Source organism: Hemitrygon akajei, chromosome 27, assembly GCF_048418815.1.
Source record: "Hemitrygon akajei chromosome 27, sHemAka1.3, whole genome shotgun sequence".
NCBI classification, from domain to species: domain Eukaryota; kingdom Metazoa; phylum Chordata; class Chondrichthyes; order Myliobatiformes; family Dasyatidae; genus Hemitrygon; species Hemitrygon akajei.
Genome location: NC_133150.1, coordinates 34,689,821 through 34,710,116, shown reverse-complemented (window position 1 = coordinate 34,710,116; position 20,296 = coordinate 34,689,821). Strand labels below are relative to the sequence as shown.

Sequence of the window (20,296 nt, the reverse complement as noted above, 5' to 3'; positions counted from 1 at the left end):
CTGGTGAAGGGGCTAGGTCTGAAATGTTGACAGTTTATTCCTTTCCAGAGATGCTACCTGACCTGCTGAGTTCCTCCAGCATTCGTATGTGTGACTCTAGTCAGTATCTATTTCAAATGCAAAGCCATCCAGAATGAAACTCGATGAAAGCACATGGATGGTAGAAAAATTAAGAGCTATGTGAGAGGGAGGGGTTAGATTGCTCTTGGAGTAGGTTGGCACAACGTTGAATCAAAGGGCCTGTACTGTGATGCATTGTTCTATGTAAGTTTTGGATGGTGAATTATTTCGGTGTAATAATATATTTTATAGGACTTCAATGCTGCAGCCATCCTCAGATCTTTTATCATCTAGCCATGGTACAGAATGAAGCCTTTTATGCCTGTTGTTTTGGTTGGAATATGCAAGATGACGTGATTTCTAGGTCTTTCTCTTTTTAAGTCCTCTTCAGGTTTTGTCTAATCATTTGAATGTTGCTATTGTATCTATTTGTAGCATCCTTTTAAACATCACATTCCAATGTGATTGCTGACATTTTTCCAATGTGATCTCAGGCTATTTTGCCAAATACCTGTATCCTCCAGTGTCAACTCAAATATGTGACAATGGTGAGAGATATCAATGAATATATTGGCAGAATATATTTGCTTAAAATGTTACAAAAAGCTGAGTTGTTTCCATTGAATATAACTACCCATTATCACTGTTGTAAATAGAATGAAAATTGGATATTGTCTAAATGAGGATGAGATGCAAGAAATGTTTTTAGTCTTTCTGCTTAAACATATTTGATTTTATTGAAGTCTTTCTCCGCATTTACATTTCAAACAATCCTGTAAATCTCATTGCAATCAAAATCTTTCACACACAGTTCTTCAGATTCACTCTTCTAGTATGTTGAATTAGTTGGCATTACATTCCTTTTGGGCAGTATTTTCTTAAATCAGCCATGATCATTCCTGGCACTAGATCTTTCTGTATAGGCCAGTTTTTAACCCAGGAAGCTAGGAAAGTAGATCACTTGTTTAGACAAAAGAGAGAATATATGAAGTAAACAACTGATTTCAAATTATTAAGACAGTAGAGAGAACTTTAGGAAAAGCACTGAACTCCTGCTCTTGGCCAGTAAGTTTATCTGGTTATTTAACTAACTGTTACTCTTGGTAGTTCTCTGTTCATAACTTGGCAGGTTATTGCATTGATAATAGTCATTAACTGGCTCTGGAAGTACTTTGCGAATATGTAAAATGAATTGTAAGCTCATTATGATAAACCTTAAAGTTTTATACCCCCGGTTCAGTCCCTTCTTACCTAATCCTTGACACTTCACATGCTCTTGATCCTTTCAGTGATTTCACATTCCCTGGCCCTGAGCATCTTATTTTCACTATGGATGTCCAGTCCTTATACACTTCCATCACCCACCAGGAAGGCCTCAAAGTTGTCCATTACTTTCTGGACACAATACCCTCCACCACCACTCTGGCAGAACTTGTCATCACTCTCGATAATTTCTCCCTTGGCTCCTCCCACTTCCTTCAAACAAAAGGTGTGGCCATGGGTACTAGCATGGCTCCCAGCTTTGCCTACTGTTTTGTCGGCTAAGTGGAACAGTCTATGTTCCAAGCCTACACTGGTGTCACTCTCCAACTTTTCCTACACCACAACAAATACTGTATTGGTGCTGCTTCCTGCACCCATGTGGAGCTTGTCGTCTTTATCAACTTTGCTTCCAACTTCCGCCCTGCCCTCAAATTTACCCGGTCCATTTCTGACACTTCCCTCCCCTTTCTCGATCTCCCTGCCTCTATCTTATCTACTGATATCTACTATAAACCCACTGACTCTCACGGCTATACGGACTATACCTCTTCCCACCCTGTTACTTGCAAAAAAAGGCTTTCTGTTAATTCCTCCGTCTCCACCGCATCTGCTCTCAGGTTGAGGCTTTTCATTCCAGAACAAAGAAGATGTCCTTCTTCTACAAAGAAAGGGGCTTCCCTTGCTCCATCATTAACATTGCCCTTAACCGCATCTCTTCCTTCCATTTTGCACACATCTGCCCTCATCTATTCTCCCACCACCCCACTAGGGATAGGGTTGCTTTTGTTTTCACCTACCATCCCACCAGCCTCCATGTCCAGCACATAATTCTCTGTAACTTTCGCCATCTCCAACGGGATCCCACAACCATGTACATCTTTCCCTCCCCCCAACCCCCACTTGCTGCTCTCTGCAGAGATCACTCCCTAAGCAGCTCCCTTGTTCATTCGTCCCTCCCCACTGATCTTCCTCCTGGCATTTATCCTTGCAAGCGGAATAAGTACCACACCTGTCCCTACACCTTCTCCCTCATTACCATTCAGGGCCCCAAACAGTCCTTCCAGGTGGCGACACTTCACCTGTGAGTCTGCTGGGGTCATCTACTATATCTGGTCCTTGCGGTGTGGCTGTTTGTCTATCAGTGAGACCTGGTGTAGGTGCTTCACCAAGCACCTACGCTCTATCCAGCAGAAAAGACGCCACCCATTTTAATTCCACTTCCCATTCCCATTCTCACATGTCAGTCCATGTCTTCCTCTGCTGTTGTGATGAGGCCATACTCAGGTTGGAGGAGCAACACCTTAAATTCCATCTGGGAAGCCTCCAACCTGATGGCATGAATACCGATTTCTCGAACTTCTGGTAATGCTCCCCTACTTCCCCATCCCTTTTTCCCTCTCTCACCTTATCTCCTTACCTGCTCATCACCTCCCTCTGGTGCTCCTCCTCTTTTTCTTTCTTCCATGGCCTTCTGTCCTCTCCTATCAGATTCCCCCTTCTCCAACCCTGTATCACTTTCACCAATCAACTGCCCAGCTCTTTACTTCACCTCTCCCCCTTCCTTCCCGTTTTCACCTATCACCTTGTGCTTCTTCCTCCCCTAGTCATACCTTCTAACTCTGACTCCTCATCTTTTGTTCTTCAGTCCTGATGAAGGGTCTCGGCCCATAACATCGACTGTACTCTTTTCCATAGGTGCTGCTTGACCTGCTGAGTTCCTCCAGCATTTTGTGTGAGCTGCTTGGATTTCCAGCATCTGCAGAGTTTCTCTTGTTTGTCATTATAATTGTTTTATTAGTCTTGTATATCCTCTTAACTATTAAATTCAGGAGGCCAGTTACATAAAATATTCAAAATATATCTTCTGCATGTACCCTGTCCACTCTTATTTACTACTGTGATAATGCATATTATGTTAAGGCTTCAAATTCTACTGCTTTTTCTCCAATATGCCCTTTCCCTGTGTTTATTTCATAAAATAACTTTACAATTTGTGTTTGTAAATCAATTGTTAGAGCAAAAGCTGGTTGTCCTCCATGTGCATTGCATGCAAGAAAATTGGAAGTTTTATTCTTTTGAAGTAGACTGAATTTGTAATTCTCTGTCTTGGAAAAGACCAAAAATACAGGAGGAAATTCTCTTAGCCTGAGGAGGGCACTGTCACCACAGTATGCAAGCTGGCTAGGATCTATAGTGGAGAGATTTATCAAAGGAAATTAACAAAACACTATATATTTTAATTATAATGATGCAACTGCTGCAAGCAATTGCAACAATTAACTTTGAAACTTTGCCATTTGGTATTGTATTGTATTGTATTGTTGGTATTTTTAAACTGAGATCCAATAACCTTCCTCCAATACAATTCCTTGATACAAAGATAACATTCTTTGCATATTTTTGGTGACAATATAACTCTAAATTTTATTATTTTTTGCTGTAGGAGCAAAACAATAAGTTTAATGAAGTAGTAGTTAATGTTGTGTACAGCAAATAGGATTGTTATACCTGTACTTCGCTGAACTGATAAATGCATTTGAGAGCAAGTTGGACCTTATGGTTGCAATAACTGAATTATCTCCTTGTATAGTACTGGAGTACTTTGTATTGTGTATATATACAGTATTGCAAAAAATAAGTTAATTCAGATTAACAACATTGATATTTATCACTCTACATGATGATTTTTAAATGGTACTTTTCCTCACTAGAGTGCAATTTATGAACCAAGATATTATAAAACTTGGTTTCCTCTAAATAACAGTAGTAGATAGCATCTCTATCAGCATCTGGAAATGAATGTACCTGGAAAATTAAACATCTTTTTCATCATCAATATTTCCAAAATATTTGTGGTTTTAATTTTTTATTGATTGTCTTTTAAATTTTTCTTTGTTTTTGAATCACCTTCTATTTCTAGATTCCCTATTTGTCACTTAGTGTCTGAAATTATATATATTTTTGGAATTGCTATGTAATTCTATGAAGATCTCACCTGTTTTTGGCCAAATAATACCCAACATGTCCTACCATATCCATCATAGATTGAATGAGGATCAGATATTTAGACCAGTTGGAACTATTAATGTGCCTTTGGAAAATAATTAGTTTTAAAACCAGTACATATCCATATTAGTAACTTTACACATGAGATGTTCACATGTATGTCAAAGGAGGTCATGTTTACAAGTTGAATGTTCAAGGTTATTGGGATAAATTTCAACACAAGACATTGGATGGCATAAAATACTGGAATTGTTTAAGAACTGGGAATAGTAACCGACTTGAAGATTATATTAATATGTTGTTTGAGTAATCGTAAGAACTAACCTGTGATATTGTAAAGTCAGTCTTCTTCCTATTTCCCCTGGTTTGATGAACCAGGCTGTAATTTTGGCCATTCTGCTGAACTGCCCCAATGTAAGTACAAATGTACATCCTGTCTCATCCAATTCTGTCCTCTGAGAGATACATGTTCGACTACATTATGGCAGGCTATTAGTTATTGGGACATGTTTTGACAGTTTAAATATTTTCAGTATATATTTTGTAATTGTATCTCCTTCCATCAATTACTGTAAACTAGAAATATAATGCTAGGTAACATAAGCACATATTGTATAGGTAAAACAATTGTATGGAATAAGAATATCTTATTAAAATTACGTTAAAATTAAAATATATTAAAATGTATATTTATTTACACTATGCAAACTTTCTCTCTTGTATGATTGGACAAGTTCCCATCAGAATTGTACATTTGAATAACCAGTTCTTCATTGTAATAAAAATTTCTATTTCTTTTGCAGCAAGTTAAGGATTTATTAAAGATCTCAACACGAGGCATTTGGATGGGTCTCTGAGAGGTTATGCAATCCTCTCAATTCAGGGAAATTGAAGTCCTTGACTGAAGCTGCATGTAGTATTCCAGTGTTATTAGGCCAATTGATTATAAAGCCACACCAGTAATAACGTTACATTTGGTGATAGTTGAATCTTTTCTTTTAATTGGAGAAGGCATACATGCAGCTGAAGCTGTAAATTTGTTATTCTTCAGTATGCTGTTGCTATGGAATGACATCCATACTCTATGATTAACAACTGTGATATTATCACCATTGTTTATTTTTGAGGAGAAACACACTTGTAGTTAATAACCGGGAAATCTACATTCATGTCATACTACATATGTATGCGTTACACATGTATTGTTTATTTGTGTCAGGGAGGGAGGTGTTACTGTGCCAGTGACGCCTCCCTCCCTGATGCTCTAAATAACTTAGTGGCATGCAACACACTGCCAGCCATGAAAGATACCTCCCTCCCTGATGAGCAGTCACTGTCTGTAACAGCAATAGATGTGACAAGAGCTCCGCAGAGAGTGAACCCCTGAAAGGCAGCCGGGCCAGACAACATCCCGAGTATCCACACCAGCTCGCAGATGTCTTCACGAACATTTTAATACTTCACTCATCCAGCCTGCTGTCCTCACATGCTGCAAATCAGCCACCATCACTCTGTACCAAAGAACTCTACACTTTCAGAACTAAACAACTACCACCCCGTGGCTCTGATGCCAACCAGCTTTGAATGGCTGGTTATGGCACTTATCAATGACTCCATTCCTGCCACATTGAACACTCACCAATATGCTTAGTAACCAATATATGTGAGCAGATTCAAGCTCCTGGGAGTGCACATCTTGCACAACTTCTATTGGTTCCAGAACCCATTCTACACAATCAGAAAAGTTCACTAACATCTCTGCTTTCTGAGGAGGCTGAAGAGAGCTGGACTACGCACATCTATACTCACGTCTTTCTACAGATGCACAGTAGAGAGCATCCTAACAAGCTGCATCATTTCATGATATGGAAACTGCACTGCAGCAGACAGAAAGGTTAAACAACCGGAAGTGAAAACTGCCCAATGCGTCACTGGCACTAGCCTACCTGCCATCAAGGAGATGTATACAGAAAGGTGCTAGAAAAGGGCCAGTAACATCATGAAGGATTCTACTTACTCCACTCATGGACTGTTTGTCTCACTCCCATCATGGAGAAGGCTATGTAGCATCTATGCCAGGACTACCAGAATTAAAAACAGTTAACTTTCCCCAAGCAGTATAGCTGATCAACACTCTACCCACTAACCTACCCCTCCACATCCCCAACCACCACTATTTTATTATTTCCTGTCAGTTACCTTATGTACAGACACTACTGTGCCTAGTATCATTTTATGGACATACTATGTATCTATGTATATAAGCAATCTTATGTATTTATTGTGTTTTCATTATTATTGTGTTCTTTATCTTATGTTTTTTAGTTAAAACTATGATCTGATTGGGGAGTGGTGTCAAGTTGAGTGTAATAATGCATTGAAACATACTTGTTTATAAAGATATTCAAAAAGACTGGATGTAGGAAACATGCATTGTTGGAAAGCTTTATAGCACTGTATTACTATTATATCCAGGACAAAACAAGCAGTACAACTCTTTAATTTATCTTAATCTCAGCATTACCAAATGGTGCACCATAGTTAGCCTTGGTACTCTTGGGCAAAAGCCAAGATTCAAACAGAATTGCCAATTTTGTGTAACAGCTGAGAAATTAAACAAATAATCTGATGCAAAATAGTCATCATTACATATTAAGTTACCATTTTTTGTAAATAAATCCCTTTAAACACTAGAGCAAACTTTTCCTTGCATATTCCATCTTGCATAAGGTGACAATAGTATCAGATTTGGCTTTATTCCACTTGTCAAGGAGTGGGAGTGGAGAGGAATAGTGTCAAAAAAGAAGAGGTAAAGGTTTTACATACCACAAAAGTAATAATCCCAGAAATATGAAATGGGTGGAACAATTTGCTTCCTGTTAGATGTTTTTTTATTTCTTAAATTATTTTTTTTCTCTTAAAAACCTCAAATTACAGATTTTACAACAGAGAAATGTGCCAACTGATCTTTGCCAATGTTTGCGCTTCACATAAGACTTTCCAATCAACCTCTAAGAAAAAGTAATATATTAGAATTCCTCACTTAAGAGAATCAATTTACTTATAATAATTTATGATTCTGTTGAACTAGATTTTCAGCTCCTCAGGTAACATAGATACTTACGGACTGTCAAGCTCATAAGAGATGAGAAGTATATGTACAGCCAGCACTACAGTCTATTCCAATATAGCAAATGATATTTGCCGAATTTGACGAATACTGATTAGGGAATCTGTTTGCCAGCTTATAAAAACATTGCATAAGCAAAAAAAACAAACAAACGAAAAAGATTTTATGTTAGTTTCAAAAATCAGATGTTAACAGGATGAGGAAACTGGGGGAAGAACTAAAGCTCACTGGTATAACTTGCTTAGTTCATTTGGAGATAAGAGTGTTGCTGAATTAAAAGCTAATATAATCAAGGGTACAGATGGGAGGCATGTGGTGGTAGTGTCAGTTTTAATGATATTTTAATTCCTTCTAGATATGATGCTTGAACAATAATAATCAATTTGAACCTCAAGATCGTGTCAAAGCCTCAATACATCATTACAATAATTGACTAGACTAAAACATTTAATGGTGCAGTCTGACAATGTCTGCATTAAATGTCCAGAAAACTTGGCAAAGCTCCTGGGATTAAATGTTTGTCTTCTGGACAGTTCTACAAGTAGCAGAAAAGATGAGATGTTAACAAAAACTTGACTCAATTTTATTTAAGCATTTTCAGTTGCTGCAGGGAGGGAACCTCTTTGCTGATTTGCCAATTGATCATGATTATGTACTGTTCTCTATCACAGCTCTTCATTTCAGAGGGAACAAGCATATATATAGCTCATTCCTTGATGACAATTGAATATTGCTGGTACAGGTATATTGGATTTCTTCACGATGTTGACTAGCACTCACAGTAACTTAATGTTCTCTGGATGTTTGCTGGCAAAGTACAGCATTTCTTTACCACCACAGTACAAATTTGGTACAATCAATTTTCTTAGTAGGCTATTTCAAGAGCAGTTAAGAGTCAAGCACTTGTTTTGTCAGTTATATAAGTCACAGGTTTATTTTAACTTGAGACGTTAATGAATTGGGTGGATTTTTACAACAGTCTGCTATGTTCATGATTGTCATTGTGGATGCCATTTATTCCAGATTTTATTTAATTATCGAAGCGTATATTTTCCAGGTTATGATGTGTGCAGGTTGTTAATCCAAGCCTTTGGATTGTTAGAGCAGCAACATAAACTCTCTATTCCGTGCCCTCATCCATCTCCTCACTCAAATATTCTAAAAGGATTTTTAAGATGCCAGCGAAAGTTTAGCATCGCCTGTATTCTATGCAAAACATTTTGGATATCTTGCAGTGTCAATTATAAAGACATGGATCAATAGAATTAGAGAGAATGGTAAACCCATTTTGAATAAAATTTGTGGTGATTCTTTTGTCTATGTAAATCATGTAATCATGATATAACTTGTAGCTTGACCCATTCCTAGAGGTTGCTAATGCATCCTCCAATTGGTCTGCAGGACAAAGGCTTTACTCTCTAGATGGACTAGACTGCATTTGACAATCTTGTACCACTGATGATTTGTTTGTTCATTTGGGGTTACAGCATCACGTTGGATTCCAAGCAATGCAATTGCCCCATTGGGGACAGGCTGAGTATACCATAATCCTTAGTCCATTTTTACACAGATGTTTCCCGTTCCGAGCCATGTTTTTCTTTTTTTTCTTTAGAATTGCAGAGGCCATGGAGTCCACAGAAACAGGCAAATGTGAACTGGGGCATCGCCTATGCGAATCGGTGCATGGTATCAACAAGACGTAGATCTGAAAAATAAATAAATAGTGCCTTCAGGAATTGAGACATTTAGATAGTACTCTGGGAAATAGTGAGGTAAGATTACGAATGAAATCCTGTAAATTACAGGTGGATTGTCCTAAACTTTTCTCTCTTTAAAATTTAATATCACGTTCTACAACATTGAGAAGTAGAATCATTTCTATACACAACATCTCTGTAATTTATGTAAAAGAATATTTCTGCTTCTGGTGATTTTAGTAAATTTCTATCCTACTTCAAAGAAGAAAGCATTCTATATGTTTAATTGATTTAATTTCACTCATGCTTTTATAAGGATGAGCTTCCACAGGCCAATATCCACAGCTGTAATCAAAGCACACAACTAAACATGTATGGAAGTGCCATATTCCTGTGTTGTATTAGCAACCCAAGGTCAGAATCTCATCTCTGATCCATGTCCTGGAACTTGAGTTTCCTGCTGCAAATATTCAGATTTGCCTCAGTAATCTAGATTCTGAAATTTCTTATTGCACATCTACTGAGTAACAGTGGATGTGTAACAATGGATGTAAGTACAAATTTCACCAAGGCAAATTATGGAAATGAACTTAAAATGTTTGGCAAATGTATAAGATAGTCCCAAGCTGATCACAAATCTATTGTATAGATTTCTATACAATATCTATTATATTAAGCATAGCCACCTATACCCTGCCACTGACTACTTTCACTAGGTGGTAAAAACTCATAAATACCCTTCTAAAACACATCAAAAAGAATATGGAAATTGAAATCATCTTGTCCTGCCATTCCATTATGTAATTGTTCATCATAACAAACGCAGTGTTAGTGATGGAACTGAGAAATATTAATGTAATATAAATGCTTGAGTTCAAGATGCATCGCTAACATGAACTTCTATATTAGTGATGCAGCATGAACTCAGCAGCTAAAGACCCAACCATTTATATCATGTTTAGGAATTATTTCCTGTCTAGCTTCCCCCAAGATCCCGTTGTCCCTTCATCCCTATGCACTTATCCTTTCAGAGCATCCTACTTTAAACCCACTTAAACTGAATCTGCCTGCTTTGAAGATAATTTCATCAAGAGGTTGGTAATTGTCTATAATCACAATTACATAGTAAATTCTGAGTAAAAAAAATCAAATTTTCTATATAAAAATAAACTTATAATTAAGGGGAATCTAAGGGGGAACTTCTGCACTCAGAGGGTGGTAAGACTGTGGAATGAACTGCCACTGGATGTGGTGGGTGCGTGTTTGATTGTAACATTTGAAAGAAGTTTGGATAAGTACATAGATGGGAGGGGTGTAGAGGACTATGGTCCAGGTGCGGATCAATGGGACTATGCTGAATAACAACTCCACACAGACTAGACAAATAGAAGGGCCTGTTTTTGTGCTGTAGTGCTCGATGACTTTAAATCTGTTTGTTTTAAACCCACAAACATCTGACTCAGAGGTGACCAAGTTAACAGTAAGCCACAGCTGACACCAGTACAGTAGTGTCTATGGAGTTTCTGAGTTCAAAAATAAAACGTGGAGTTTTACAATAAAGAGAGGATGGATAAATCAGCACTGAGAGTAGCTTTCCATGTCTAACATTGCAAATGAGGTAAATGCATTATAAAAAGAAAGACATAATTGCTCTCAAAAACTCTAGTAACACTCTCCAGGGCCCCTGTCTAATGATCTTCCTGGTAGTTCCAGCAATGGTCTATGTCTTTTCTATAAGGATAAGCCATATATACGACTGATAGAGTCTGAAATCTGTCTTGCACAAAATGTGTTTTTAGCTTTGTTAGCATCTATAAATATTACCCCCATATTCAGGACTTACTGCAGCTTTTTCTGAATCCTTGAACAATATTTTTTATTGCATTATAAATTAAAAATAACATGCTAATAGAAGGCTGGGAAAGATACTGAAACATCAATCATTTGTAGCGACTGAACAACACGCACTAATGAACGTGATCAGAAATAGACTTGGGTCTGAAACATGCAGCTTGACTGATGCAAGAGAAGTTCATTTGATGCATAATCAGTCTCTGGAGTGTAATTTTCACAACAGGAAGATTTTTCTAAAAGCTTTGTCCCTGGTAGCCTTAACTTCACTCCCTTCCCTATATTTTCCCAGTATTTCTCTCTCCTGGTCTTCATGAAATTTCGCATTCAGCTTGGGCTGAAGCACAAAGTGATAATAGAAAAAAGAGGTTAAATAATTTTTAATGAATTTCATTGTGTGCAGTAGTTCCATTAAATAAAGTGTAATCCATATAGATACTTGCATTACAGAGGCAATTGACAGGAGTGAGATAGATAGCACGTTGAGTGGTCTCACAGTACTGACATTGTAATTTGTGTCAGCAAGACCAAGGAATTAGTTGTGGACTTCAGGAAAGGGAGTCAGGACTACACATACCAGTTCTCATGGGGAGGGGGTCAGTGGTGGAAAGCACAAACAGCTTCAAGTTCTTGGGCATCAATATCTCAGAGCACCCATCCAGGTCTAACACATTTATGTAATTATGAAGAAGGTATGTCAATAGCTCTACTTCATTAGGTGGTTGAGGAGAATGGTAGTCTCCAAAGACTTGAAAATTTCTGCAGATATACTGCATTTTTGAGAGCATTCTGACTGGGTACATCACAACCTAATATGGAGCCTTCCATGCACATAATTGCAAGATCCTACATAAGGTTGTTGACTCAGCCAGTTCTGTCATAGGCTTATCCCTTGTCACATCGAGGACGTCTTAAAGTGGTGGTGCCTCAAGAGGGCAGTATCCATCATTAAAGACCCTCATCATCTAGGCATGCCCACTTCACACTATTACAATCATGGAGGTGATACAGGACTCTGAAGATCCACAGTCAATATTTTAAAAACAGCTTCTTCCTCTCCGCCCTCCATTTTCTGAATGGGTCATGAACCATAACTCTATCTTGTTATTTATCTTTTCCACAATTTATTTAGCTTAGTAGCTTATAGTAATTGTTATGACTTGCTCTGCATTGCTCCATTTTGGTTGATTATTCCAGCTTTACAGAATTGGAGAGGCCAGGGTATTTGAATTTCTTCACAAGAGAAAGATCGTGCAGTTTTGTGTTTGTAATGTGGTGACCTTTGGGATGTTGTGATGTTGATTCTGTCTAAGCTTTCAAGAGGAAACTTTATTTCTAACAGAGGCTGTGATTGCCTTCTATGTGTTCATAGATAATACTTGCTTCAAATAATCTGTTAAGCAGGAGTTCTCCAGCCTGATTGTTCATCGGTTGTGCTTTTATTTAAACTGAGTGTTCTAGGGAAAAGGGCTGTTTTACTTGAGGCACACCTACAGATGGAGATATTCTCATGCACCTGCTACCTTATCATTTGTGGTAAAGCTAATGAGTTTGGGAAGTACTGTTGGAGTAGCCTACATGGAAAATGGCAGTGTATTTTGTACCTGCAGTCACGGTGTGTTAATGGTGGAGGCTATGAATAGTTATGGTAGTTAAGGAATGATAATCAAATGGGAAGTTTTATCTTGGATGATGTCAAGTTTCTTGAGAATTGTTGAGAGTTGTGTTCATTCAGGCATGAGCAACATTTTTCTTTGTTGTTCTGACATATCTTGTAAATGGTGGAAAAGGTTTGGGGGGGCCGTGTGCCTAGATGAGTTTTTTGTCAGTGATGACCCTTAGGATGTTGATGTCTCAATTACAGTAAAGTCATTGAATGTTAAAATTAGGCATTTATAGTGAAGCTGGTTATTACTTCCCACATTTGTAGTGTGCATGTTCTTGTTGCATAGTGGCCTGTGTCCAAATCCCATCTGCATGCGGGGATATTTTGTTTAATTTATTTAGGAGTTATGAATGGCATTGAAAACTGTGTAATCATTAGTGAACCTTATTATTTCTGACCTTCATGATGGAAGGAGTGTCATTGATGAAGCAGCTGGAGATGGTTGTGGCCTAGGACATTGCTATAAGGAACTCCTGCAACTCCTGCACAAGTTGCTCTGAATGATTTTCATTGGAGGTAGAATGGTGTATTCAGTTGCGATTTCTTTGCTGATTGCAAAGCTGCATTAAATTGTTTTTTATTGTTGCCAAAAATATAATAGTTGAGATAGCTGACTTCCAGGCTACATGAATTTCTCCACATTCACCAAGCTTGAAAGAAAAACTAAACAACTCAATGACTTTTGATGATGTAGGAAGCTTTGAATAAATTATAATATTAAAAATAACATTCCACTTTGCTGATAATAGTGACTTGCAGAGTTTTTATATAACGTTTTTGTTTGGTCTTACAATCGGTTTCTTATAAAACAGTGTTGGTGGAGACAGCATAAATGAGGTTTGGTTTCTTCACACTAACAAGAAGCTTTGGAAATGTTGGCATTCCAAGGTGTGGTGCATAGATTGTAAATTGCTACAATATTTAAATGTGTATTACTAGTGATAAATTTCATGAGGTTTATGAACCATTATGTTCCTTCGAATGTGGAAAGTGAAGATATGATTCACTGTGAGGTATTTCTCTGGCAAATGATTCCCTAACAGGAGCCACAGCCTTAAATTTAGAGCTAGGTTGTTCACAGGACTGCTTCTTTAGAATATACAATTTAGCAGTTCTAAAATTTTGGCTTGTACTAGTTAGTGTTTGGCTAATAAAACATAATAATTCAAGAAAGGCAAATGGATAGAGTTAAGGGCAGGACTGATTATCATCTATTTGGTTTGTTGATGGGTTTGGGTGACTGAATAGTTTACTTCTATTCCTTTTGTTCAATTTTATTTTATTAGAATTTCTTTGCTTGTATTGAAATTAGTTCAGTTCCCTGCATAACTATAAAACAGTAAATGCTTTGCATATTTCTACATATCAGACCCATATTGTACAATTGCTATTAGAAGAAACACAGCTGCTGCAATATATTTTTTGAAATGCATTTTCCAACAAATGTGCTGTTTAATGATTAAAGTAGAATATATAGTGGCACTACAAACTAAATCATTCTCCATCCAAACCCGTTGATGCAAATAGCTTTTAGCTATTGACAAGGAGCCTCCTGCCAGGATGGCAGAGAACTTGATGATAACACATGGCAATAACACTACTGTGACAAACACTGCTATTTTTATAATACCAGTGGCATTGCTTGCTATTACACCACATAGATTTGATACTCATCAAGCCATGGTCTCCCGTTACAGATCATGTAGGATTTAAGGTTTAAAAGAAATGTTTACATCGCCTAATTGTTTACCTTCTGAGATTGTTTCCATGAATATTTTTAAATGATGGGTTGCTTAAAATATGCTGTGAAATGAAAAGAATCAGCTGTTCCATCAGAACATCAAGGAAAACTCGCTTACTGTATTTGAAAATAAAGACTGCAGATGCTGAAAATCCAAAATTAAAACAATTGATGTTGGAGAGAGTCAGCAGATCGACAGCATCTGTGGAAAGAGAAATTGTTAATGTTTCAGGCCTGGGACCCTTTGTCAAACCTGGGAAGATGCTGGATCATCTTTTATTCCTGTTAAATCTGATAGGATACCACAACCAAATTAATTTTCCTTCACTCCCATTTTGAAGGAATTGATCCCCTCACAACCCCTTGATCCGCTGTTCCGCTCTAACTACTTTCCATCTGCTGGAAGTGCACTACCTGTTCTTTCATGTCTTCCCTTCTCATCATCCAGAGACCCAAAACAGTCATTCCAGGGTGCAGTGCACTTGCATATCTTTCATTCTAGTGTACTGCAACTGGTACTCATAATGTGACGTTTACTACACCAGGGAAACCAAATGTAGATTGGGTGATCACTTCACAGCAGACCTTCATTCAGTCCACAGGAGTGACCTGAGCTTCCATTTGTCTTCCACTCTAATCTTTTTATCTGCAGTATCCTGTGCTGATTGAGCAACACCTTGTCTGGGCATAGCCTCTGCATTTTATAATGAATTCTCTATCTTTAGGTAACTTTCTTTTTCTGTCTGTGACAAAACTAGCCATTTCAGCCTGATTTTTGGCTCTGCTTTTTGTAATCGGATGGGAATGTCTCGTAGCCTTGCTAATAACAATGTGTATCATAGATAAAGAAGTTTACGTGTTTGTAACTGCCTATCTGAACTCACTCCCCCTTTGTTTGACCCAATCCCCCATCTTCTTTTCTACTGAGAATGAACTTATTTTTCTTATTTACCCCAATTCTTATGAATGGTCCAAGACCTGAAATTGTAACAGTTTTCCTTTCTATAGATGGTGCCTGACAAAATGAATGTTTACAGCATCCTCTGTTTTAAACCTTATCAGTCTTTTGCACAGGAAAGCTCAGTAGGTTTGGCCAGAATAATTTGGACAGGCAGGCAGAATGGTGTTTTATTTTTGGAGAAGATATTTGAGATAAAGCTTGAGAACATTCTCACCAAGTGAAAAAATAGGATAATCACAGCCAGTGCTCTGGATGATGTAGAAGCAAAAACATGAAGCAGAAAAAGGAGTGTATGATAGATACCAATTTGAAAGCATGTGTAATTGGTTAAAATATATAAAAAAAATAAGAGATGTACAAAATAAAAGAAAGGCATAGATATTGGAAAACATCCAATTCACTCCCCTTTAATATAAAAAAATGACTCTGCCGAAGAGATTCCAACTGTGAAGGGATTTGGGGGAAGTGATAAAGCAATTGGATATCTGCCTTTGCAATGTCTGAAATCCAGGATATTTTAATTTGTAGGGATCATTTACGTTCTCTGATACTGACCCCTTCTGGAAAGCTTCTGGATATTCTAAAATAAAATTTTTAAAAATGGCTGGAATCTATATAGAAATAGAAAATAGTTGAGACGTTTAGCAGGACAGGCAGTATCTTTGGAAAGGAACAGAGTTAACATTGTATTTTGAAGACCCCTCATTAGGACTGGAAATAGAGTATATTCTGAAATGCAATCAGCGATATGAATTTGAGGGTTGGGACCTATTGGTAAGAGACAGATACGCGGCAGATGGATGAATCCATCACTCTGCATTTCTCTGCAATGCAAGTGGAAAAATTAGAAAAATCAAAACAGAATAGTACAGATCAAATGTAGCTACAATAATAAAGATACCTTCCCCCTTCCCTCTCTGTCCTGAAGGAGGGTCTCAGCCCAAACTGTCGACTGTTTATTCATTTCTATAGATGCTGCCTGACATGCTGAGTTCCCCCAGCATTTTGTGTGTGTTGCTTTGGATTTCCAGCATCTGCAGATTTTCCTGTGTTTACAATGAAGATATCTGTGTATGTCTGCAAATATCTTTGTAAGTCATCTTGAAAAAGTACTGTAAAGACACCTGGAATCTTGGAGTTTATTAAAAGTGTACAAAAGAAGTGGAGATGTGTTGAAGCATTAATCTAGCTGCAGCCAGAGCATTGTAGTCAGTTCTGACTATTGTGTTATAGGAAGGATGTAAAGGCTTAAAGCTATGTAGATAAACTGGAGAAGCTGGTACTGTTCTCCTTAGAGCAGAACAAAATTGAAGTGATTTGATGGGCCTGCTCAGAATCATGTAAGATCTAGATTAAATAAATAAAGAAAAACTATTCCAATTGAATATGATGGGCTAAAACTTCAGTTCCTTACAGTTCAATATTCAAAGTGCAGTTGGAAGCAAGTTAAGATATTAAGGTTATTTGATCTTGTTGACCATGACTGTATAGTCTTTGATCTCTGATCAGATCTGACTTCTTCCCCTTTCCTTTCCAGTCCTAATGAAGGGCCTTGGCTTGAAATGTTGGCTTTTTATTTCTTTCCATAGATGCTGATCCGCTGGGTTCCTCCAGCATTTTGTGTGTGTTTCTCTGGATTTCCAGCATCTGTAGAATCTCTTGAGTTTTTGTAGTCTTTAATATTTTCTTTGATACGTTAGAATAGAGGAGCAGTGGGTATTTTGGCTTCTGTACTCACCAATAGGGGTGGCGGAGTAGAGATACGTCTCTACCAAAGAAGGTGGACGGTGCTCCTTCCCTCTGCTAGCTTGCAGGTCACCCTTGGGCAGCACCTGCTTAGACCCCCGATCAGGGTCACGTGAAGCCATGAGAACAGGTGAAGGATGGTCGTATGAGCAGCTGGTGCATATCACAAGTCTTGGTTATGCGATCACTGATTCCAGGCAGATAATCTCTAAAGTGTATTGATAATGGCTGGGGTCACCTGTCTTGTAAAGACTCTGCCCAGAAGAAGCCAATGGCAAACCACTTCTGTAGAAGAACTTGTCAAGAACAACCACGGTCATGGAAAGACCATGATCATCTACATCATAGGATACAGCACATTATGAATGAATTCACCAATAATGTGGGGTGGTCTACTAATTAAGGCAGGAAAGGAAATATTTCTAAGTTTTCAACTACATGATATTCACTCACCACTCTCCTCCACAGACCTGCTTTGATCAATAACCCACCACAACTCACTTTTACGGGGCTATCTATAGACCGTGGCTCATTATAGATCCATTCTATGAATAAACCTTTCTGTATAAAATCTATTGCACTTGTAAAATACAGAAAAAGGTCCACTATAGTCAAACTGTAGATATAATGCCTCAGCTATAAAGTCCTTACGAATGATTGAATTGGAGAGGGACAAATTTCAATCTAATACACCTCAGATGTATTGTGTAGAGATCATTCTACTCTGTCGTGGGCAAAGTACTGGAGAGTTTAACATCGGTAGCTGAGCGAAGGGCGCTGAGTAGGCTACGGTCAATTATGGATAACTCTGAACATAGCACCATCCAGAGACAGAGAAGCAGTTTCAGCGACAGGTTACTATCGATGCAATGCTCCTCAGACAGGATGAAGAGGTCAATACTCCCCAATGCCATTAGGCTTTACAATTCTACCGCCAGGACTTAAGAACTTTTTAAAAGCTATTATTAATGCTTTTTGAGATAGTGATTTAGATGCATATCATATTTTTTTACTGAGTTAAGTATTGTATATAATTAGTTTTGCTACAACAAGTGTATGGGACATTGGAAAAAAGTTGAATTTCCCCATGGGGATGAATAAAGTATCTATCTATCTATCTATCGATCTATCTATCATTCACTTCAGTATATTCTCTTCACTGAGTAAATGGAAAATGCCTTTCATTGAAACAGTTGCCGAATCACATGGAAACAGGTGCTGTGTCCCATCTTGTCAGTGTCAACCAAGATGCCTATCTACACTAATCCCATTTTCCCACATTTAGTCTATAACCATAATTCCATCTGCTGAACCATGCTCTCAGTTCATTCATCTTAACACAAGACACCTTGCATTAAAGTAAATACAGTTAAGGCTGCCAGCCTTCTTATGCTCTCCCATACATCTCTAGTTGCTCTCCCACCTCCATTTATTACACATGCTTCTCACTTTCTTCTTGCTACATCGTCATTTTGGGTCCTACCCTTCCTTAGTCACTAGTCTGAACCATTCCTAGTAGCACTGGCCAGCCTCTGTCAGGATCTTGATACTCGTCTGGTTTAGGTGCAACCCATCCTTTTTGTACACTTCGTTCCTGGCCCAGAAGAGAATTTAGTTACCCACCATATACAAAGTCCTGTTACATTAGGAGAGTTTTAGTAGATGCCTAGTGATTCCAGCAATAAGATCATTGTCAATTAAACTTATTTATTTAGAGATACAGCATAGCAACAGGCTCATCTGGCCCGTTGAGTTTGCATGGCCCAAGTGCACCCAAGTCACTAATTAACCTACTCACCTGTATGTCTTTGGGATGTGAGAGGAAATTGGGGCACCCAAAGGAAACCCATGTGGCTTCAGGAAGAACATACAAAGTCCTTACAGGCAGCGGCGAAATTGAACCTGGGTCGCTGGCACTATAAAGTGTTACTCTAACTGCTATGCTGCCGTGCCATAAAGAAATCACTTTTTATTCTTTGAGCTGAAAAACATCTTTGTTAAAGATGAGTGCGAGCTGCACAAGTTCCAGTTAACTTGATCTGTGGAAATCTGACTTTACACAAATTCTCCCATATGCTTATCAACAATGGGTTAATCTGACCTTGGTTAGGGTTAGTGTCAGGCAATTTCCCAAGGCAAAAGCTCATCTTTTCATGACCTGATGTTTTAATACCTAACATCCAAAGGTAATGATTCACTGTTAAGGCATTCACTTCATGTCCAATGGTCTCATCCACTAGACTGACTTATTTAATAAAGCTTTGATACTCAAAGATCTTTGTAATTAGGAAAGTCTAGCAGGAGAGGCATTTGATGTTGTAATAGAGGTTTAATGATCATTAAAGCATTTTTCAAGATAGTAATAACAATCAAGTGTTTTACGGTATTCATTAGTGATTGGATGTAATACTTAGTTCAATTATAAGTGGTCTTAAGATGAATATTTGATGAACTGAAAGTGTACATGGAGTGAAATGATAAGCAAATGGATGTTTCTGACTTACGGAGAACTTGGCTTGTGTGCAGTTCTCAGGAATGGAACCCTTGCGTGACCAGGGAATTGCTTGAGTACTGAAATACAAATTAAAATCACAGCTGTGCAAAAAAATAATCTGGCTTGCATAGTATCTGTGATGTAGTTCTGATCTCTCATTACTTCACATTAGAAACAAAACAGCAGAGTTGTTCATGTAAAAGAAAGAGCCAAGTTTTTTACTATCAAAACATAGTAACAAAGATAAAGGTATCTGGACAAATTTCCTGAAGTGTTTCGCAAGGGATTCATTCAACAGATGCTAGTAATCCTGCAGTTCCTTGCCCTGTGGTCACTTTGGTCAACTCTCTGATTTTCCAAAGGCCTTTTCACTGCTGGTGATGTACTGACTATATGCGGCTATCCATGTGCGTCTATAAATTCTAATATCAACCCAGGCTCCATTGGGAAGATTGGAGGAAGCAGATTTTTCTGCATGGTAAACATGTCTCCTGTGTCAACATCATTAATTCATCTCTTATTCACATTCTATGCTTTTTGTTTATGCACTACCACTCCCTTGAAGGGCTCTGCTCTCAGCTTGCTCTTGTTCTTCTCCTACAGGCCATCCTTGGAGACAATTTTTCCAGCTCAAATCCCCTTTTCCAGCTGAATCACAACCACAGCAACAACAACAGCAAC

At 38.0% G+C, this 20,296-nt stretch overlaps 1 protein-coding gene across 10 annotated transcripts in view; it reads right to left on the bottom strand.

Annotated features, from left to right (window-relative positions):
• Positions 1-6,760: 6,760 nt before the first annotated feature.
• Positions 6,761-20,296, bottom strand: part of LOC140717248 (uncharacterized) — a 108,305-nt gene continuing 94,769 nt past the window's right edge. For 4 of the 10 annotated variants that reach the window (XM_073030613.1, XM_073030614.1, XM_073030612.1 and 1 more), the window contains one exon: positions 6,761-9,164. In XM_073030613.1, the coding sequence (XP_072886714.1) occupies positions 9,022-9,123 (102 nt within the window). In that variant the 5' untranslated portion in view covers positions 9,124-9,164 and the 3' untranslated portion in view covers positions 6,761-9,021. The other 6 variants (XR_012096499.1, XM_073030610.1, XR_012096501.1 and 3 more) reach the window with 4 other exon arrangements.